Source organism: Hemibagrus wyckioides, linkage group LG20 (genome assembly GCF_019097595.1).
Source record: "Hemibagrus wyckioides isolate EC202008001 linkage group LG20, SWU_Hwy_1.0, whole genome shotgun sequence".
NCBI lineage: Eukaryota > Metazoa > Chordata > Actinopteri > Siluriformes > Bagridae > Hemibagrus > Hemibagrus wyckioides.
The window spans coordinates 5,117,474-5,136,780 of record NC_080729.1 but is presented as its reverse complement, the minus strand read 5'-3'; the positions used below and the strand labels follow the sequence as shown (position 1 = coordinate 5,136,780).

Sequence of the window (19,307 nt, the reverse complement as noted above, 5' to 3'; positions counted from 1 at the left end):
TTTCTGCTCAGCACGTCTGTAAAGAGTGGTTGTTTGAGCTCCTGTTAGTCTGAGACATGCATTTTCCACAACATGCTTTGTAAACTCTGGAAATGGCCGTGTGTGTGAATTCAGAAATCCTCACACCACCCGGTTTAGCACCGACGTCAAGGTCGGCGAGCTCATATTTCATTTTTTTTTCACAATCCTGAGGTTTGATATGAATAATAACTCATGCTTTTGCCTGAAAAAATGTCAAGATTGTGCCCAGGTGTTCCTATTAAAGAGTCATCTTAACCCTGTATATTTATACACAGTAGGTAAGTCCTGGAGGAGGAAGAAATAGGAAGAAGGCTGGGGTTCAGGAGATAGGATTAAAATATGGCCTGTGATGTAGGAAGGTGCGGAATGTGTCTGTGTGTGTGTGTGTGTGTGAAAGAGAGAGAGAGAGAGAGAGAGAGAGAGGGAGAGAGAGAGAGAGAAGGATGAGATATGGAACGAGGGGATATGGTGATGGCGACTGATGGTGTTTGGAGGTCAGGGGATGATGACTGTGTTCATGGCCTGAATACTGATGCAGCTCAACTATGACATTTGAACACAGCCTCCCTGCAGGCTCAGCTGCTCTGCTCTCGATGACTCAGTGTGTGTGTGTGTGTGTGTGTGTGTGTGTGTGTGTGTGTGTGCAAACACTATGATGGACATCTGCAGGAAAAACAAATGGATAAGCCAAAGGGAAAAAATTCAGCATAAAACAATTTGACCTTTTCAGACACACAAGATCTCAGGACTTCATCACCCTTCACAGGTTCATATGCATAAATAATGGCACCCTTCTTTTCCAAGGATGTTTGCATTATATAAGACCGACACAGTAGCTTTGCTTTCCAACTGTTGCATTATTCTGGAAAAAGGACGCCTTGCTATGGCAACTCCTGCAGGCCAGAGGTGCTGTGCTGTGTACTGTGCCCTTGACCGTCAGTAATTAGGGCACTTATCTCGTTCGGTGAGTGACGACTGCACGGTGATCTATGTGTCCATTTCAGACAAGCTGTTCTGATTAGATTACACGCTGCATACAATAACCAGAGTCCGGTATGGGGGGGGGGGCAGCAAGGTCGTACCCAGGATAGATTGCCTTTCTCGTTCTCACAAGCCTCTGCAAATCGAGTGATGACCATATATAGGCATGGTCTCCTTCCTTTTCATTCATTATACTTGACTTTCTATAGCATGACTTTCAATCACTTCTTATTTAAACTGTCTTTTTATACCTTTAAGTCTCGTCGTTAATGTACCAAAAGTGTAGACCAAAAGATCCCCAAATGATACATTAATTTTTTTAAAGCATTTTAGCTAAACCAACCAACCAACCCTTGAAACAGTCAAGCTTTTTCTCTAGAGTCTGGTCCAAGCAAGACCTGCTTACTTCCTCAAGCCCCGGGCCTTTACCTGACACTTTAAAGCAACCACATGACTTTTCATATCATCTGACAGCAATGACTCAAAAGTATCTTTGCCAGAAGTTAAAGAAATCAATAAAGAAAACGATTAGCTTCATGACTGAAGGAAATGGCGACAAAAATTCGGAACCACTTTTAACTCGTCTCGCTAATCGTCTCTGTGTGGCTAGGCTACATAAGCGGATTCGCTGAAATAAATCTTAAATCAGAAATGTTTTCCTCATGATTAGAAGAAAATTAGTTGTTTTCCTCATGATTAGAGTCCACAAAATTAGTGTCACCTTGCTATTTACTAACTAAAAAAAAATCTACTTAGGTAACAGGATGCTGAAAGAGAATAGAGCTAACAGGCTATAAATAGTGCAAACAGGCTAGTTAATACTTATGAGAAAGCTACTTATGAGTAAGTAAAGAAGCAAATCAGCGAATGTCCAAGGTTCTATTAGACAAAGTGCAGCTCCATTTAGACCACCTACTGATTTGTTATGATCTTAAGTCACTCACAGCAGGCAAAATCTGACTGAGAGTCCATCCTTTAGCATTCGCTGAGCAATTACACACAATGCCCTGGATAACGACGTGTGCGAGTGTGGTAAACAGGACGTGTAAAAGCGTTCGAATAAAGGTGCGTTGTGTAATAAGTGAATGCTGTGATGATGAAAGCGTGATAGTTTAAGTGTGTTGGGGTTGAGAAGGAGGGGGAAGAGGGAGTGTGTGTGTGTGGAGGGGGTCGATAAAGGCTAAACACTGCCATTAAAGCAGTGCATGTGGGATGCTCCATAATTAGGATGGAAGGATATGTGTGGGATAGGATGGAGGGAGGAGAATGGGAGAAGGAGGGAGGGAGGTTGGTGGAGATGCAGAGTATGCAGAGGTGGAGAGTCCTCACGACTGTGGAGACGAGTAAATGAGCAGCAATTAGTGCTGGAGAAAAAGCTGTTAAGCGGCTCAGGGAAGGCCGGCTGCCCACGCTGGAGGATGCACGTGTACATACAGACACGTTACGCTGCTTGTGAACGCTCTGGCATGCTTGCGTGCACATGAGATAAATGCTAACTACGAGACACAAAGCAGCTCAGGGTCAGATTTTAAACAGGAAATGAATCGTGTGCATTTGCATGATCTTGGTTGAGGCGATAATGACAAAAGCGGCACCTTGAAACACAATACAATGGAACCTCGGCATACCAATGCCCTCCTTAAGAATTGAAATTTGCTTGGGCATACAAAGCATTTTCAGCATAAGAATGAATTGAACCAAACTTGCGTGCACGTCCAGGAGCCGTCGAAAGAGTCGGCCCACGATACCAATATTGCCTTCAGCATGCGTTCAAAAGCTAGGTGATTTTTCGGGCATTTTTTTGTTGACAGATTGGTGCCGTGGATGGACAGTTCTATTTTTAGCCCAAGCTTGGTGGCACGACTTCCTGTGAGGACCCTTGACATGGAATGCTTGGCTTGGGTCAGTTCTTTGTAATGTTCATATTGGGAATATTGGTCATATTTTTCGGTGGCTGGAAATGATTCTTTCTGCATTTACATGAATTCATATTGCAATACAAATTTTCACCTTAAGAGCGAATTAAATTCGTACGCCGAGGTTTACTGTAAATGTTTGAATTGAAGTATTTGTAATGTATCTGGTCATTATTCCTGTAAGACGTTAGCGGTTGTCTGGGACATTGTTAGTGCAGTTATAATGGGGCTGTTCATGTTCACCAGAGTGTTTTCCAGAGAAGTTTCTGTACTACTTATCCTAAGGGTCACAGGGAGCATGGAGTCTATCCCCAGGGAATCGGGCCACAAGGCAGGGGACACCCTCGATGAGGTACCAACTTATCACTGGACTCGCACACACCAGCTCATACACTACTGAGATGCCAATCAGACTACAACAGGCATTTTTGGACTTGGAGATGAAACCTGAGTACCTGGAGGAAACCCACAGAACACAGACATACAACAGACACAGGGACTGAACCTTAAAAATACAGAACGCAGTAGTAATACACACTCCAGTGCTCTATAGTGCTCCAGTTGCATCAAGTTACAGTAGAGACTTTGGCTAATAAGTGACCGATAAAATAACAATCATGATGGTTGTGTAAACAGAGAGCTGGACAGACTAATGGACTAAATCACTACTGCATCGCTCTCTTAAGGTAAAGAGAGTGAAATCTTACTGGCTCCACTATCAGCTGGCAGCAGAGAGGCATTCTGGGTAATGTATGAAAACGTTGTCCAAAGGTAAACTGACCAACGTGTAAATGATAAAAAAAATCTTCCATATTCCTTTATATATACAGCTACACACACACACACACACAAACAAAAAAAAAACCCCACACACACATATCCCAGTTTGCCATTCATTTGACTGAAGGAGAGCGTGAGAACACCAGTATGTTGCTATGGAGATGTCATCCAGCACCTGATTGGTTCCCTAATTCAAGCTGTATCATTAAAATGGAGTGATAAGCTTTCAGCAGGTTCAACTTGCACCATCTTTCACACTTTGTCTCGCAACATTTTGCTGCATGACACAGTCTTGGATTGTTAAACACCGTGTATCAGCCAAACTGTGCGCAAGTGTCCAAGAGTCTATTTATAACATAGTGGTCATCATGATGTACACAGCAATAGCCCTGTTTTTTTTAACCATATACATGTCTATGGCTTCTTATTAAGGGTGCAATGCAACATCCCTATCAAATATCCATATCTGTAATCGGATTTAAATCAGACATGGGCGTGGGCTAAATTGGAAGTTCAATTTTTTCATATGAACCTTACCGCATGGAAAAACCAGAGATCCTCGAACCTCAGTACATCACTCAAGTTCATAATTAATCTCAACTAGAAATTCGGACAAATTGCAAACCACAAGCCAAACTGAGAGTTCCTATTTTTAGAAGAAGAAGCCTATATTATCACCACACACACATTACAGCACAGTGGAATTGTTTTTTTTTTTTCACATATCCCATCTGAAGAAGTTAGGGTCAGAACACTGGGGCAGCTATGAGAGGGTTGAGTGCTTTTTTTTCTCCTCAGTTGCCCAACAGTGGCAACTTGCCGATGCTGGGGCTTAAACCCTGACCTTCCAATCAATAACTCAGACTCTTAACAACTTGAGACCACTTCACTTCCCCAACTCACACACCTATCACACCCTCCTGTAAGTAAGTAAAGGGAGGGAGGGAGGGAGGAACGAAGGAAGGAAGGAAGGAAAGAAGGAAGGGAAAATGGATGGAAGGAAGGAACAAGGGAGGGAAGGAAGGAAGGAAGGAAGGAAGGAAGGGAAAATGGATGGAAGGAAGGAACAAGGGAGGGAAGGAAGGAAGGAAGGAAGGAAGGAAGGAAGGAAGGAAGAGAAAATGGATGGAAGGAAGTAATGAGGGAGGGAGGGAGGAAAGGAAGAAGGAAGGAAGGAAGGAAGGAAGGAAGGAAGGAAGGGAAAATGGATGGAAGGAAGGAACAAGGGAGGGAAGGAAGGAAGGAAGGAAGGAAGGAAGGAAGAGAAAATGGATGGAAGGAAGTAACGAGGGAGGGAGGGAGGAAAGGAAGAAGGAAGGAAGGAAGGAAGGAAGGAAGGAAGGAAGGAAGGAAGGAAGGAAGGAAGGAAGGGACGGACGAACGTACGTACATACGAATGAACGAAAGTAGGAAGGAAGGAAGGAAGGAAGGAAGGAAGGAAGGAAGAAAAACAGAAAGAAAGATAAGAAGGAGGGAAGGAAGGAAGGAAAACAGAAAGAAAGATAAGAAGGAGGGAAGGATGGAAGGATCAAGGATCACACTGTTTGTTGTCATGTTCAGTGGCAGGCCAGTCTAAATGCACACCTCTAGTCTCATCAGATGCCCTGAGAACATTTTTGGCATAATTTCTAAAAAAATAAACAAACAAATAAACAAATAAATAAATAGAAATGAATATTGTGTTCTATTTGAATCTGTTTAAAAGCCAGTATTTGTCCAATCTGAATACCGTATTCATATTCAGTTGCTTCTCTGCTTCCTTGAAATACTCTGATTATATATTCAAATGCATCCATCCTGGCTTGGCATAAAGCAACTCTATTACTTTAAGATCCATTAAATCTGTGCGTCATTGCAGAGGTATTTGAAATGAAGTTGCTCTAGGGATGAGCGCTCCAGTCTGTAATCGAGTTGCTTTGTTATAACCCTGGAGTTCTCGTAAACTGTGCGTTCGCTGGAGTATTTTGCTCTCTGTAGAAATGCAAACTGGCTTCAATATCATACCAATGCCAGAGGGATCTGTGCATAGAAATCATTCGGGGTGAATAAAAAAAAAAAAAAAAAAGTCATCACGTTTTTTTTTATTATTTTCCCTTCATCCGGCCCTTCTCATTTACTATGATAACAAGGCGCATTTCACAGCCTGGCAACGCAAGTGTTCGACCTTCAGAGAACAAAACGGCGGTGGTTCGTCTTCGTCACTGAGTGTGATGGCGTCTCAAGATCTGAAATTTACAAACCCCAAAGCTATAAGTGCTCACTTTTCCACCAGTTCAGAGCCAAGGGAAGATCCAGGTTCCAGCAAACCAGCATTTCACTGGTGCATGTTTCTTATTAAAATGTATAATGCTTTAAAATATTCTCATCAAGATGCTGCATAATGATAAGGCGAGGGAAGTGTGAACAGTTCATAGAAATTCAGCACATCAGTATTCAGACCTCAAGCTACACCTGAACAAGGCATTTTTTCGGTTTCAACGTAGAAAACGCTACGGGAAGCCAGAAGTTGAATCCAGTAATGTAATTCAAATCACAGGTTTATATAGTAAAGTTATTGTATAATAGAGATTCTATAGGAGCCAACTTGCACTGGGACTTGTGAGTCAAATGCTCCACGTGAACTGGGGGAATGTGATAGCTTAGTGGTGAAGATTTTGCCCTGCTGATCAGAAGGTTGTGAGTTTGAATCCCAGGTCTATCAAGCTGCCTCTGCTGGCCCTTGAGAAAAGCCCTTAAACACCAATTACTCAGATGTCTAAAATGAGATAGTCACTCTGGATAAGGGCGTCAAATGTAAATGAACTTACCCCCCACTGTGGGAACATCTACTGTCCTAACCAAAGCCATAAAACAGAACTTCTTTCGAGGATGTGCCATAGAACAGGGGAACATGGAAACACTGTGTACAGGGAGAAGAGAGAGCCATCAAACCCCCATGGTGGTAGATCAAGTGGTTAAGGCTTGGGGTTATTGATCAGAAGATTTGGATTCAAGCCCCACCACTGCCCAGCTGCCACCATTGGGCCCTTGAGAAAGGTCCTCAACCCCCCTGACCCCTGTGCCCTGACCCCAACCCTCCAAAGATGGGCAATGTGAAGAAAGAATTTCACTGTTAAGTATGTCAAATACTTAAGGCTGCTTAAAACTTAAACCCTGGAAATGCAAGGCAAACATGCATGCTAATCATTAAGCCACTGTGCCTCATCAAGGTACTAAAAATAATACATTCATGTATTAAAAAAAATTAATAAATGAAATTATAGAACTAAACTCTGGAACAGTATTAATGATAAATACATTTGGAGTTGAATTAGCAACAAAAACAAAATTAAATTAAAATATTAAATATATAAAAATTGGAAATATTGTGTTAATATATATGTTATATATGTTTTATGTATACTGTATACATTTTCTCTCTGCCTCTGTCGTCTTTTCTGCCATTGAAATGTGTTGAACATTTCCTATGACCAGACCAGCTGGTGACTCTTCAGGCTTCAGTGGCAACTTTTCAACCCGCTGTGTGTGTGTGTGTGTGTGTGTGTGTGTGCAACCCTGAGAATGAATAGTACTCCCTACCCCACAGTACAATTCTTAACACCAGTTCTTACATACAGTCTTTAAAATAAGAGCTGACAAAGCCACGCTCTCTGAGAGTTCGATTGATTGCAGCACAGACGCAGCATGTTCAGCCCCCCTGGTGTCCATGAAAGAGCAGATGGATGGCAGTAAGAGCCTGGGGTTGCTTGGTGCAGCCGGCACACTGGAGCCTGCCAGGCAGGTATAGAAGCAGATTAGCATTTTTCCACTGCAGCGCTTAAATAGATCCTGTAAACACTGACTAATACCTGAGCAATCAGATCAACGAACCAGGGCATGACAGTGATCGGTTTAGGGATTTGAAAGCTCTGTCCGCAGTAAGACACAGAAGATAGATATCAGATCCCAATACCGGGCTAATCGACAGTGCTTGAGTAACAAGATTCGGTTCAGATCCCAATTAAGCAGTCGTACGTCTCAAGATATTGTGTTTGATGCGAACTTTTCTCATTAGATGCACTCCATTTAATTAATAGATCATGAGTAATATCCTGTCAGATGGATAACCGAATCATAGAGAGAATTATTTCCTGTTAAAAATCGCACACAATGCTGATCTTTGCATATATCTTATTGTTAGCTTTTGATAATCTAGCTAGACTCACCAGCTTACACACCAGAACAGCTTTCCTCAAGCAACTATTAGAGCTTGTAAAATGAATCAAATTTTGGCTAATACTAACATTTTATGTGTAGTATCATGTCATAAACTATAATATTGTCCATAGCTTAATGGAAGATGTATTGATAATGTTCATTACTGGAGCACAGATGTGTCTTTCCTTCAAGCTAGGGGACAGAAACAACTGGAATTCACCAAAAGTCAAGCAATGAAAATCACTGGAAGGCGAATTACACATTCTGCATGAGTTTTTACCTTATTATTTCAAAATAATTTTTTTAAATATGACCCAGGCTGAGAGGTTTTCGAGCTGAGAGGATTGAGAAATATGAAAATTCCACTAAGGGAACAGACTCACTGTTGTTTGTGTGAAAGTGATGGACTGTGATCAGCACAAGACATGATACTGATAGCAACCATTTCACTGTTATTGTGAGGATGTGGTCATTTCCTCCAAAACACCAACATGTGTGTGTGTGTGTGTTTGTGTACTCACTAATCTCCAACTGTCTCTGGATCCGCCCCTTGCAGCGCTCCCTGTAACTCGATTGCGTCGCATTGTACTCTGACATCACCTCCACGAATTTACGTGACAGAGTGGAGTGCTGGGAAAAGAAAAGGGAGAAATTATAAGAGAGCTAAAGCGTCAAAACGACAAACTCTACCTGCTCCATTATTCATACAAGTGAAAATATAACTTATTACCATACCACTTCACTTCCTGCTTCATACTAAGTGCATACTAAGTAAGGAAGGGGCTTGATCATTTATTGATGTAGTAATAAATTTATTGATGCAGAATTAAAATGTGTCACGATTTCATAGTTTAATAAAGCTGGTTAAATTTAGTGCCTTTCTTTCTTTTTTTTTTCTTTTTTTTTATTTATTACAGCTATGACAGAGATCCATTTAAAGCCATATAGATAAGGATTAAAAAAAATGAAAACTTTATCAAATTCTTTATTTTTAATTACTATAATTGTAATTAAGAACAGAAAATAGTCACTGTTTTGTTTACCAATATATTATTTAAATTGTTTTTGTTCATTTTAAACCATATTGTTAAATTTTAAATTGTTAAATTGTGCTTAATTATTTTTTTATATTTTTAATCTTTTTTTTTTAACTGTTTTGTTTTTTCCATTATTTATTTATTTTGTTACAGCCTTATTCACTTATAATGTTTTGATCTGTTTTTATTTATTTATTTATTTATTTATTTAGTTACAGCCTTAGTCACTTATAATGTTTTGATCTGTTTTTATTTATTTATTTATTTATTTATTTATTTATTTATTTTGTTATAGCCTTATTCACTTATAATGTTTTGATCTGTTTTTATTTATTTATTTATTTATTTTGTTACAGCCTTAGTGACTTATAATGTTTTGATCTGTTTTTATTTATTTATTTATTTATTTTGTTACAGCCTTAGTCACTTATAATGTTTTGATGTGTTTTTATTTATTTATTTATTTATTTATTTTGTTACAGCCTTAGTCACTTATAATGTTTTGATTCATCCTCATGATTACTATTATGACTATTAAAATTTTTTAAACCTGCATAAGTGCATGAAATATTTTTTTAATAAAGAAAAGAAAAATATTTTTTGTCACTTAGCATCAATCCAGCTCACTCACTTGTGTCTTCCGTATCCTCAGATCAGCTGAAGACCTGTTCTGTCCTTCCTCCTGCTCGATGGTCTGCTGGATACCTGAGAGAAAAAAACACAGCACACTCAATATACAGTTTAAGATAAGATAAGTCAATGGCTTGACGTCTAGCTCGATGTCTGTGTTGCCGGAGTGATCAGTGATTTAATCTCAAAACACTTTCTGCAATTTGAAGACTGTGGCATTGCTTACATGAAAAATCGTGTGGCTTGAATGGCATGCTATACTCTATAATCTACTTCAGTGCTTGATCTTTGTTGGGTTACCAGACCAAGTTACCTTGAGGTTCCTCCAAATGAGCAAAATATCCAATTATAAAACTCAAACTACATATTTTCCCAGTGATCCACACTTTGGGAGTTTTACTACATCAACTAAGTATTAACCCTTTATTTCCAGTACACTGTCGTTCTATTCCACTGGCAGACTGGAAATCAGACATTTTCAATCATAAACAAATGAATTATTTTATCACCAGTCGCAAGTCTGATATAAAATGAGTCAGGACGTTGGATTTCGGTGTGTTTTAGACGTGTGTTTTTCCCTCTGTTGGATAACCTTACACAGAATTTGAGAGGCTGATGATAATCACCTTCAAACTTGAGCTGCTTTTTAGATGAACAAGCTAGATGAGAGCAGAAATGGGTTCGATATCAGCGTTTACCTTGAAGAGTGTGGGCTAGATAAAAACAGCAATACTTATGAAACACTACAAATTCTTAAAGCCCTGAGTGTCTACTTTCAAAAGAGCTTCATATTAGCCACCACTGTGGAGTGAGACATGACAAAGACATTCAATGTTGAACATGGACACAACAAAAACAGGAGCATTTTTTGGGCTCAATAGTGTATTCTACAACCTGATGTTATCTTTCTGTATGTTTTCTATTGGTTAGTGTTTTGGTCTTGTCTCCACCTTTCATAATGGGATTGGTTTGTTCCCCTGCGTGTCCTGTGTTTATTCCAAGAGTAGTATCTCTTGGAATAAATCCACAGGTGGAGGCGGAGCAATGACATCCTCACCTGAGGCAGTTGATGTCAGAGTTATGACGATCTTGGATTAAATGCAGAGCAGGTCAACAAAGCAATGGCAGGACAGCGGGTGTAGACAGAACCAAAACTGCTTGTTGCTATGGGAACCGTGAAGCAATGACCAATCACCAATTTTTTTGCTCATTACTTCCTTGTCTTGTTCATAGTGTACATTTTCTTGTCTGGTTCTTACAAGGCAGCATACAACCAATCATCGGTCAGGAGTAGCCGAGTGCTTCTATGGCAGTTACTGCAGTGAGCACCGTAGTGGTTAAATGTCACAGCGTGTGTATATCTGTGTGACTATGTCATGTTGCTTGTACTTAAATGGAGGTGGCTCTGTATGTGTTTGACAGGTCCTACAAGCTCATACATGACCCAAATGTCAGCTCTTGAAACGTCCAGCATCACAGGTCCTGGCCTCTTAGGCAAGTCCTTCCTCACAGGAGACAACCATGTGGAAAACCGGCTAGAGCAGAATGTCACAGGACTGATGGGACCTTGGGAAAGCTATGGTAGTTATTCAAGGGCAAATCATTCGAGAGGACGACATGTGACGTCGGATTGTTGATGACTTATAAGGCTTTGAGTCCATATTAATGGACTAAAAAAATTTTTTAAAAATTGTTGAAGCTCTGTGAGGAGACGTTTAATTTGGAAGGGGTCTCCAGGGTCAATGAATTTGTAACAGTAAAATAAAGTAAACTTTTTTAGGACACAAGAGGACATTTTCAGTTTTCTCTGAAACAGGACAAGCTACATTTTTTTCCTAAATTACACTATATTGCCAAAAGTATTCGCTCACCTGCCTTGACTCACATATGAACTTAAGTGACATCCCATTCCTAATCCATAGGGTTCAATATGACATCAGTCCACCCTTTGCAGCTATAACAGCTTCAACTCTTCTGGGAAGGCTGTCCACAAGGTTTAGGAGTGTGTTTATGGGAATTTTTGACCATTCTTCCAGAAGCACATTTGTGAGGTCACACACTGATGTTGGACGAGAAGGTCTGGCTCTCAGTCTCCGCTCTAATTCATCCCAAAGGTGTTCTATCGGGTTGAGGTCAGGACTCTGTGCAGGCCAGTCAAGTTCATCCACACCAGACTCCATGTCTTTATGGACCTTGCTTTGTGCACTGGTGCACAGTCATGTTGGAAGAGGATGGGGCCAGCTCCAAACTGTTCCCACAAAGTTGGGAGCATGGAATTGTCCAAAATGTCTTGGTATGCTGAAGCATTCAGAGTTCCTTTCACTGGAACTAAGGGGCCAAGCCCAGCTCCTGAAAAACAACCCCACACCATAATCCCCCCTCCACCAAACTTTACACTTGGCACAATGCAGTCAGACAAGTACCGTTCTCCTGGCAACCGCCAAACCCAGACTCGTCCATCAGATTGCCAGATGGAGAAGCGCGATTCGTCACTCCAGAGAACGCGTCTCCACTGCTGTAGAGTCCAGTGGCGGCGTGCTTTACACCAGTGCATCCGACGCTTTGCATTGCACTTGGTGATGTATGGCTTGGATGCAGCTGCTCAGCCATGGAAACCCATTCCATGAAGCTCTCTGCGCACTGTTCTTGAGCTAATCTGAAGGCCACATGAAGTTTGGAGGTCTGTAGCGATTGACTCTGCAGAAAGTTGGCGATCTCTTCGCACTATGCGCCTCAGCATCCGCTGAACCCGCTCCGTCAGTTTACGTGGCCTACCACTTCGTGGCTGAGTTGCTGTCGTTCCCAAACAATTCCATGTTCTTATAATACAGCTGACAGTTGACTGTGGAATATTTAGGAGCGAGGAAATTTCACGACTGGATTTGTTGCACAGGTGGCATCCTATCACAGTTCCACGCTGGAATTCACTGAGCTCCTGAGAGCGACCCATTCTTTCACAAATGTTTGTAAAAACAGTCTGCATGCCTAGGTGCTTGATTTTATACACCTGTGGCCATGGAAGTGATTGGAACACCTGATTCTGATTATTTGGATGGGTGAGCGAATACTTTTGGCAATATAGTGTAGCTTCAAATTAGAGAAAAAAAATAAATGGAAACACACAGACGATGAAAGGAATTGCTGTGTTTAGATAAAAAAAAAAACTAGCATGCTTTGCGAACAATATTAAAGGTAACTATACGTTAGATAAAGAGAATGACATGCTAATCTTTAATTTAAAAAAATATATTAACATTGCTAAATTGCCTTTAAAAGAGACATAAATCACCTGACATGCCATGACAGGAAAATAATCAACTTCCTGGTTGTAACATTAACTCAGCTTCGTGTCCGGTCACACCGGTCATTGATTATTTTCCTATAACCACACACCCTGTTGTGTATTAATCCCTACTTGCTAGCATAAAGTCTTTTAACGAATTCAGGAGGCTCTTCAGTCATACTGTACACCCTGCCTCCAGGATTTCATTCAACAATTGCAGCTTCTCTAAAGCTCCAAATCTTATGCAAACACATGACTGAGAAGATTTCTATTCGTGACAGCTGACACAGAAGTGAAGTGACAGCAAAAAAAAAAAGAAAGAAAAGAAAAGAAAATCCAGTCCTGACAGATGCATAGAAGAGCTTTCGGTCTGTGAGTCTGCAAACCTTATAATAGTCTATAATGTATGGCCAGGAGCTTCGCTTGTTGTTAGCTTCTTAATAACACAATAATACAAAATGCTATCATCTGCTATCAGACTTGTCGTAGTGACTATCTATTTATTCTGGTTATAAGCCTACTTGACAGGACACCTGGTGTAATCAAAAGCTCAATAACTTTAAAAACAAGTATAAATAATATTCTTCTTCGAGGATTGAGATCACGATATGAGAGAGGCTTTTGAGAGAGGCTATGTTTGGCTGTGCCATTACTCATTCATTTATTCATTCATTTATCTTCGAAATCCACTTCCTTGGAAATCTCTCTCCAACATCTGGAGTGTGTGTTTATTTGCATGAACGGTTAGACTCGTGTTCGAGTGTATTACTGCAGGAGATCGAATGACGGGCTTAATGGAAATAAATCTTAATGAAGGAGACGGCAAAATAACAATGCAGGGGTGATTACTGCTTTACCAAGCCACAGTTGTAGCGCCTTGATACCAATTATTGAAATAAATTTTATAAAATGCGTGGTAAAGTGTGGTCATTTTTTAATTTTTTTGATAAAGAGAAGATAGAGAAGACTGTATGAACATTTCTGGTACAGTTCAGCAAAGAAGAACAATTACAGGTTGTTAACCCTACCTTTGTCAGGGTTAGGGGGAAAAAAGGATGAAAAAATGAGCAGAATTGATGGTGAGTCAAGTCAAATGATCTGATTTACCGAAAAGAGCCCCATCATTACAGTGTGACCTCTATTTTATAATGATTGCATAATTTCCTTTGTCTTTCAGTCTCACATTCATTGAAATGCAACACTATAAAGGCAAGAGTATGGGCTAATTTGACATCCATGAGCATTTAGATAGGAATCGGTCCACCCTTGCATGTCATATTTCAGATTTCTGGGAATTTTTTCCACTAGATGTTGTAGTATGACTTGGGGATTTGTGTTCATTTAGCTACAAGAGCAGGAGTGAGATCAGACACTGATGTTGATGATGGTGAGGAGGTCTGGGGTGCAGTCAGTGTACCAGTTCATCCCAAAGGTGTTGTGGGCTCTGTGAAGGACACTCAAGTTCTTCCACTCCAGTTTTAACCATGCCTTTATGGAGTGCAGGGAGGCATTGTCATACTGGAACAGGTTTGAGCCTGAGGAGAAATTGTAACTCTACAGTATAAAGAGTCTTTTTATACAATTTTGAGCTTCTGTCTTTGAAGCAGAATTTGGAAAAGAAGCACACATAGGTGTGCAGGTCTAGTGTCACAGTCTAGGTGATTTCTTTTTCTGTGAATTTGCTTCACTTTTGGTCTGACTTTCAAGAAAATGATGATCAGTGATTGTGTTCTTCAGCTGCCATTCCATCCCTAAAACTACACAGAACCATCGTCTTGGCTCGGACGGTTCTCATGCTGTTTATTTTCTAGACCGTTTCACACCTACTTCATTTCAAATAAAAAAAAAAAGCTGAAAACATTTGGGACAAAAAAACAAAAGTCTGGAATGAGATAACTCGTAGAGATGAGATAAATCCTCTTTGCTAAGACAGACTAACTGACACCAACTGTGCAAACAGGGACACACACTTCCTCAGAATAACAACAGAAGAACACAACAGGAAGTAGTATTGTTGCACAGATCTTCGCACTTCATGTGTGTGCGAATTTCTGTCTGCTTCACTGGCCTAATAAACTAAACCAGACAGAACAGGGAAAATATCCCCATGTGGTTCCTGCCATCTCTCATCCATCGCACCCCAGCGCCCGTTTGTGTGTCTCACTCCCTCCACCAATCAGCTCCTTCATTAACCTGTCATATGGCTGCAGCTGTTATGTGGAGGCTAGAGACTGAGATATATTGGAACGCAGCGGCCTCCACCATCACGTTAACTATTCATCACTCATTAGTCACAGCTATCACAGTGACAATAAGAGTCGAGGACTCGATCAGCACCGGCAGGGACGCCTTCTCATCTCAGATGGCTCGGATTCGTCAGAAGGAGAAAGGCACAGGGTTTATTTACCTTTCTGAACTGAACTGAGTTGTTTTTCAGATTACACAGTGTTGTGTTTGGATCGGGAAGTGCAAGGACTCACTCTTTAACTTCGAGCGCACTTTGTTAGCCAGCTTCTTGATGTCTGTCATCAGCTCCTCGAGTTCTGCTTTCGTTTCTGTGTAAAAATGAGAAAAAGAGCAGAGGAATTAGATTCATTAACATGCTCTGTTCTAATTTAGAACCAGTCCATTATCCATCTAGCAGTGAATATTATGTACTTCTAAAAAAATAAACTTATAAATCCCTCTGAAATTTCTCAGGTTCATGTGTGATAGCAATCTGGTTAGCATTAAAAGTGAATATTATTGACATCTAGGGATTTAACTTAAATTTTCTCAGAAGTCCTCTCAGGTTGTATTTCATAAACAGTTCTAAAGATTTGTAAATATTACTTATCCTCTCTGAAATCCTGTCAGGTTATGTTAGGTTAACTGGAGGTAAACATTAATAAATAGTACTTGAAATTCCTCACAGAAATCCTGTCAGGTTGTATTTAATAAACATTTATGAGCATTAATAAATATTACTTAAAAATCCTCACAGAAATCCTGTCAGGTTGTATTTAATAAGCATTTATGAGCATTAATAAATATTACTTAAAAATCCTCACAGAAATCCTGTCAGGTTGTATTTAATAAACATTTATGAGCATTAATAAATATTACTTAAAAATCCTCACAGAAATCCTGTCAGGTTGTATTTAATAAGCATTTATGAGCATTAATAAATATTACTTAAAAATCCTCACAGAAATCCTGTCAGGTTGTATTTAATAAACATTTATGAGCATTAATAAATATTACTTAAAAATCCTCACAGAAATCCTGTCAGGTTGTATTTAATAAACATTTATGAGCATTAATAAATATTACTTAAAAATCCTCACAGAAATCCTGTCAGGTTGTATTTCATAAACATTTATAAATATTACTGTTAGGATTACTAATAATCCTGTGAGGTTATCTTAGGTTAACTGGTGGTAAACATCAATAAATTTTATTTAAAAATACTCTAAGAAATCCTGTCAGGTTATCTTAGGTTAACTATAGATAAACATTAATAAATAGTACTTAAAATCCTCACAGAAATCCTGTCAGGTTATATTTAATAAACATTAATAAACATGTATAACCATTACTTAAAAATCCTCGCAGAAATCCTGTCAGGTTATCTTACGTTAACTAGAGGTAAACATTAATAAATATTACTTCAAAATACTCTCGGAAATCCTGAAATTATAAACATCTGAATGAATAGAATTTATTTCCCTATAGCTCATGCTGGCTACTGTTAAAAATATTTGTTTTTATATAAATCCTTACAGAAGACCTTACAGAAGGCTAGCTAAGGTTAGCTAACATTAGCAATACAGTCCATTCAGAAATTCTGGTCTTGGCTAACTGACACTAAAAATATGAATGTTTATGAAAACAGTTAGTTAATGTTAGCTAGCTGGCTAGTGTTAGCACTTAAATGTATTACATAAAAATCCTGTCAGAAATCGTGCTAAATTAGCTTGAGCTACCTAGCTCAAGTGAAATGATCGGCAAAGAAATGAAACATCAGCGTAGAGGCGAACTGATCAACATTTTTTAGCATGTTCGAACTAGTTGACTAGTTAGTTAGCTAGCTGGTGAGAGTTAGCAGTAAATACTGTTGATGTCCACTTGTTAGGTAGCTGACTTCCTTTTTTTTAAATAGTGACAATTATTTTGAACAATACTCAGTATAGTGCTAATAATCTCAAGTATTAGCAATAGAAACAAATGTCATAGAGGGATAAAAGCCACACGATGGTGAGCAATTTAATGTGTGTAGCATAAACTCATGGTGTGGCAAGCTGTCCTTGAGTCATGGCTTCCATGTGTACCTCCTGACACAGCTCTATCACAGGCACTGACTGATCTCACACACACACACACACACACACACACACAGACACACACACACACACACAATACAATAAGTGGAAGAACAATAGTGTTCCTATTCTGTATTCAATTCTTCTTCATTAATTATTCAGTAGTGAATCTAGTAGTACAGGTAAGTACTCAGGGGTTGTATATCCACCCACACACTGCTCCTAGGAACTATCTAAGTATCTAAAACTTCGGCTAGAACTCTATTTTAAAATTACAAACCGAATTCTGCCAACAGTTATGTTCAGGAAAAAGAACTTTATTCCTGTTTCCTCCTGTAGGGATCATGGTATCATCTCATGGTATCATCCTGGCTACATACTGTATGTGGTTCAGCTTTGTCTGTAGGTTTTACTGGAAACGACGTGGTTGAGGACTAATAAATTGTCAACCAAATAATTGATTCAAGTTACGTTAATGCTAGAGGAAAATAATTTCAAGCTTCTCAAGCTGTTGTTGTGCATTATTTTACATCACAGTGTAATTCTTACATCACAGTTGACAAGCAAGTGCTATTGCATCGTAAATAATAAGAACAAGAATTTGCAGACATGGACAGAAAAAATAAGTCATTTTGAATCTGAATTTCGAAATCCCAGATGTCTCACACATCCATTGTAGTTTTGTTTGTGTTATGAATGTGCTCTGACTTGTTTCTAATGGCTTCTGATGAGGTTTTTTACTTCGTGGTTATTGGTAATAATTTCTTTTTTGGTAATGTTTGCCATTTTATTTTGATTTGTTTTATGATTACAAACTTGTGTGGAGCTGTCAGAATGCACAGTACTGCTCCTGAGTCTGCTTATGATCATTAAAGCTGCTAATATATGATGAGATGCCAGTAATGTCGCTGCCATATGAATTGATGGCAGTAATGATGCTGCCATAGGAATATATGGCAATAATGATGCTGCTATATGATTAGATCTCAGTAATGTCACTGCCATATGATGAGATGTCAGTAGTGTCGCTGCCACATGACTAGATATCAGAAACATCACTGCCATAGGAGCAAATGGCAATAATGAAGCTGCTATATCATTACATGTCAGTAATGTTGCTGCCATATGATTAGATGTCAGTAATGTCACTGCCACATGACTAGATATCAGAAACATCACTGCCATAGGAACAAATGGCAATAATGAAGCTGCCAATTGATTAGATGGCAATAATGAAGCTGCCATATGATCAGATGTCAGTAATGTCACTGCCATATGATCAGATGTCAGTAGTGTCGCTGGCATAGAAATATATAGCAATAATGAAGCTGCCATATGATAAGATGTCAGTAATGTCACTGCAATATAATTAGATGTCAGTAATGTCGCCAACACATGATTAGATGTCAGTTACGTTGCTGCCGTAAGAATATATGGCAAGCTGCCATATGATTGGATGTCAGTAACATTGCTGCCATTTGATTAGATGACAATAATGAAGCTGCCATAGGGTCAGATGTCAGTAATGCCGCTGCCATAGAAATATATATCAATAATGAAGCTGCCATATGATTAGATGCCAGTAACGTTGCTGCCATATGATTAGATGTCAGTAATGTCACTGCCATAGAAATATACAGCAATAATGAAGTTGACATATGATTAAATGTCAGTAATGTTGCTGCTATATGACTAAATCTCAGCAACGTTGCTGCCACAACATATGGAAATATGATGCTGCCATAGGAATATATAGCAATAATGAAGCTGCCACATGATTAGATGGCAGTAATGTTGCTGCCATATGAAAAGCTATAATGAAGCTGCCACATGAATGTATGGCAATAACGTTGCTGCCATATGAATAGATTCCAGAAATGAAACACATATGTGAGTGTGTACACATTTACATATTAACCTTAAGACCCATGAGGCACCATACTGAGAAGGAACATGAGATGCCTCTAACCATCTGTCTGTGTTGTATTCTCATTTGTTCGTTTCCCAATTCTTCCCATCTCTGCACTTCATTTCGTGATCTACTGATTCTAAGATTCTCAGTCATCAGACTATGTAACACGTGAAGATTTTCCTCCTCTTATTTTCCCCCCTATCGTTTGCTCTGTTTTTCTTTCACAGAGGAATGAGAAGGGAACAGACA

The 19,307-nt window shown here is 39.4% G+C and overlaps 1 protein-coding gene across 7 annotated transcripts in view; it reads right to left on the bottom strand.

The window, feature by feature from the left end:
* The window catches only part of LOC131370748 (syntaxin-1A), a 136,012-nt gene that overhangs the window by 47,561 nt on the left and 69,144 nt on the right, over window positions 1-19,307 (bottom strand). For all 7 annotated transcript variants that reach the window (XR_009207462.1, XM_058418201.1, XM_058418205.1 and 4 more), the window contains exons 4-6: window positions 15,326-15,400; window positions 9,564-9,637; window positions 8,417-8,525 (exon numbers count right to left, since the gene is read on the bottom strand). Coding sequence is in view for 6 of the 7 variants with exons in the window: in XM_058418201.1 (XP_058274184.1) it covers window positions 8,417-8,525; window positions 9,564-9,637; window positions 15,326-15,400 (258 nt within the window). In the remaining variant the exon portion in view is untranslated. The remainder of the gene's footprint in view (window positions 1-8,416; window positions 8,526-9,563; window positions 9,638-15,325; window positions 15,401-19,307) is intronic.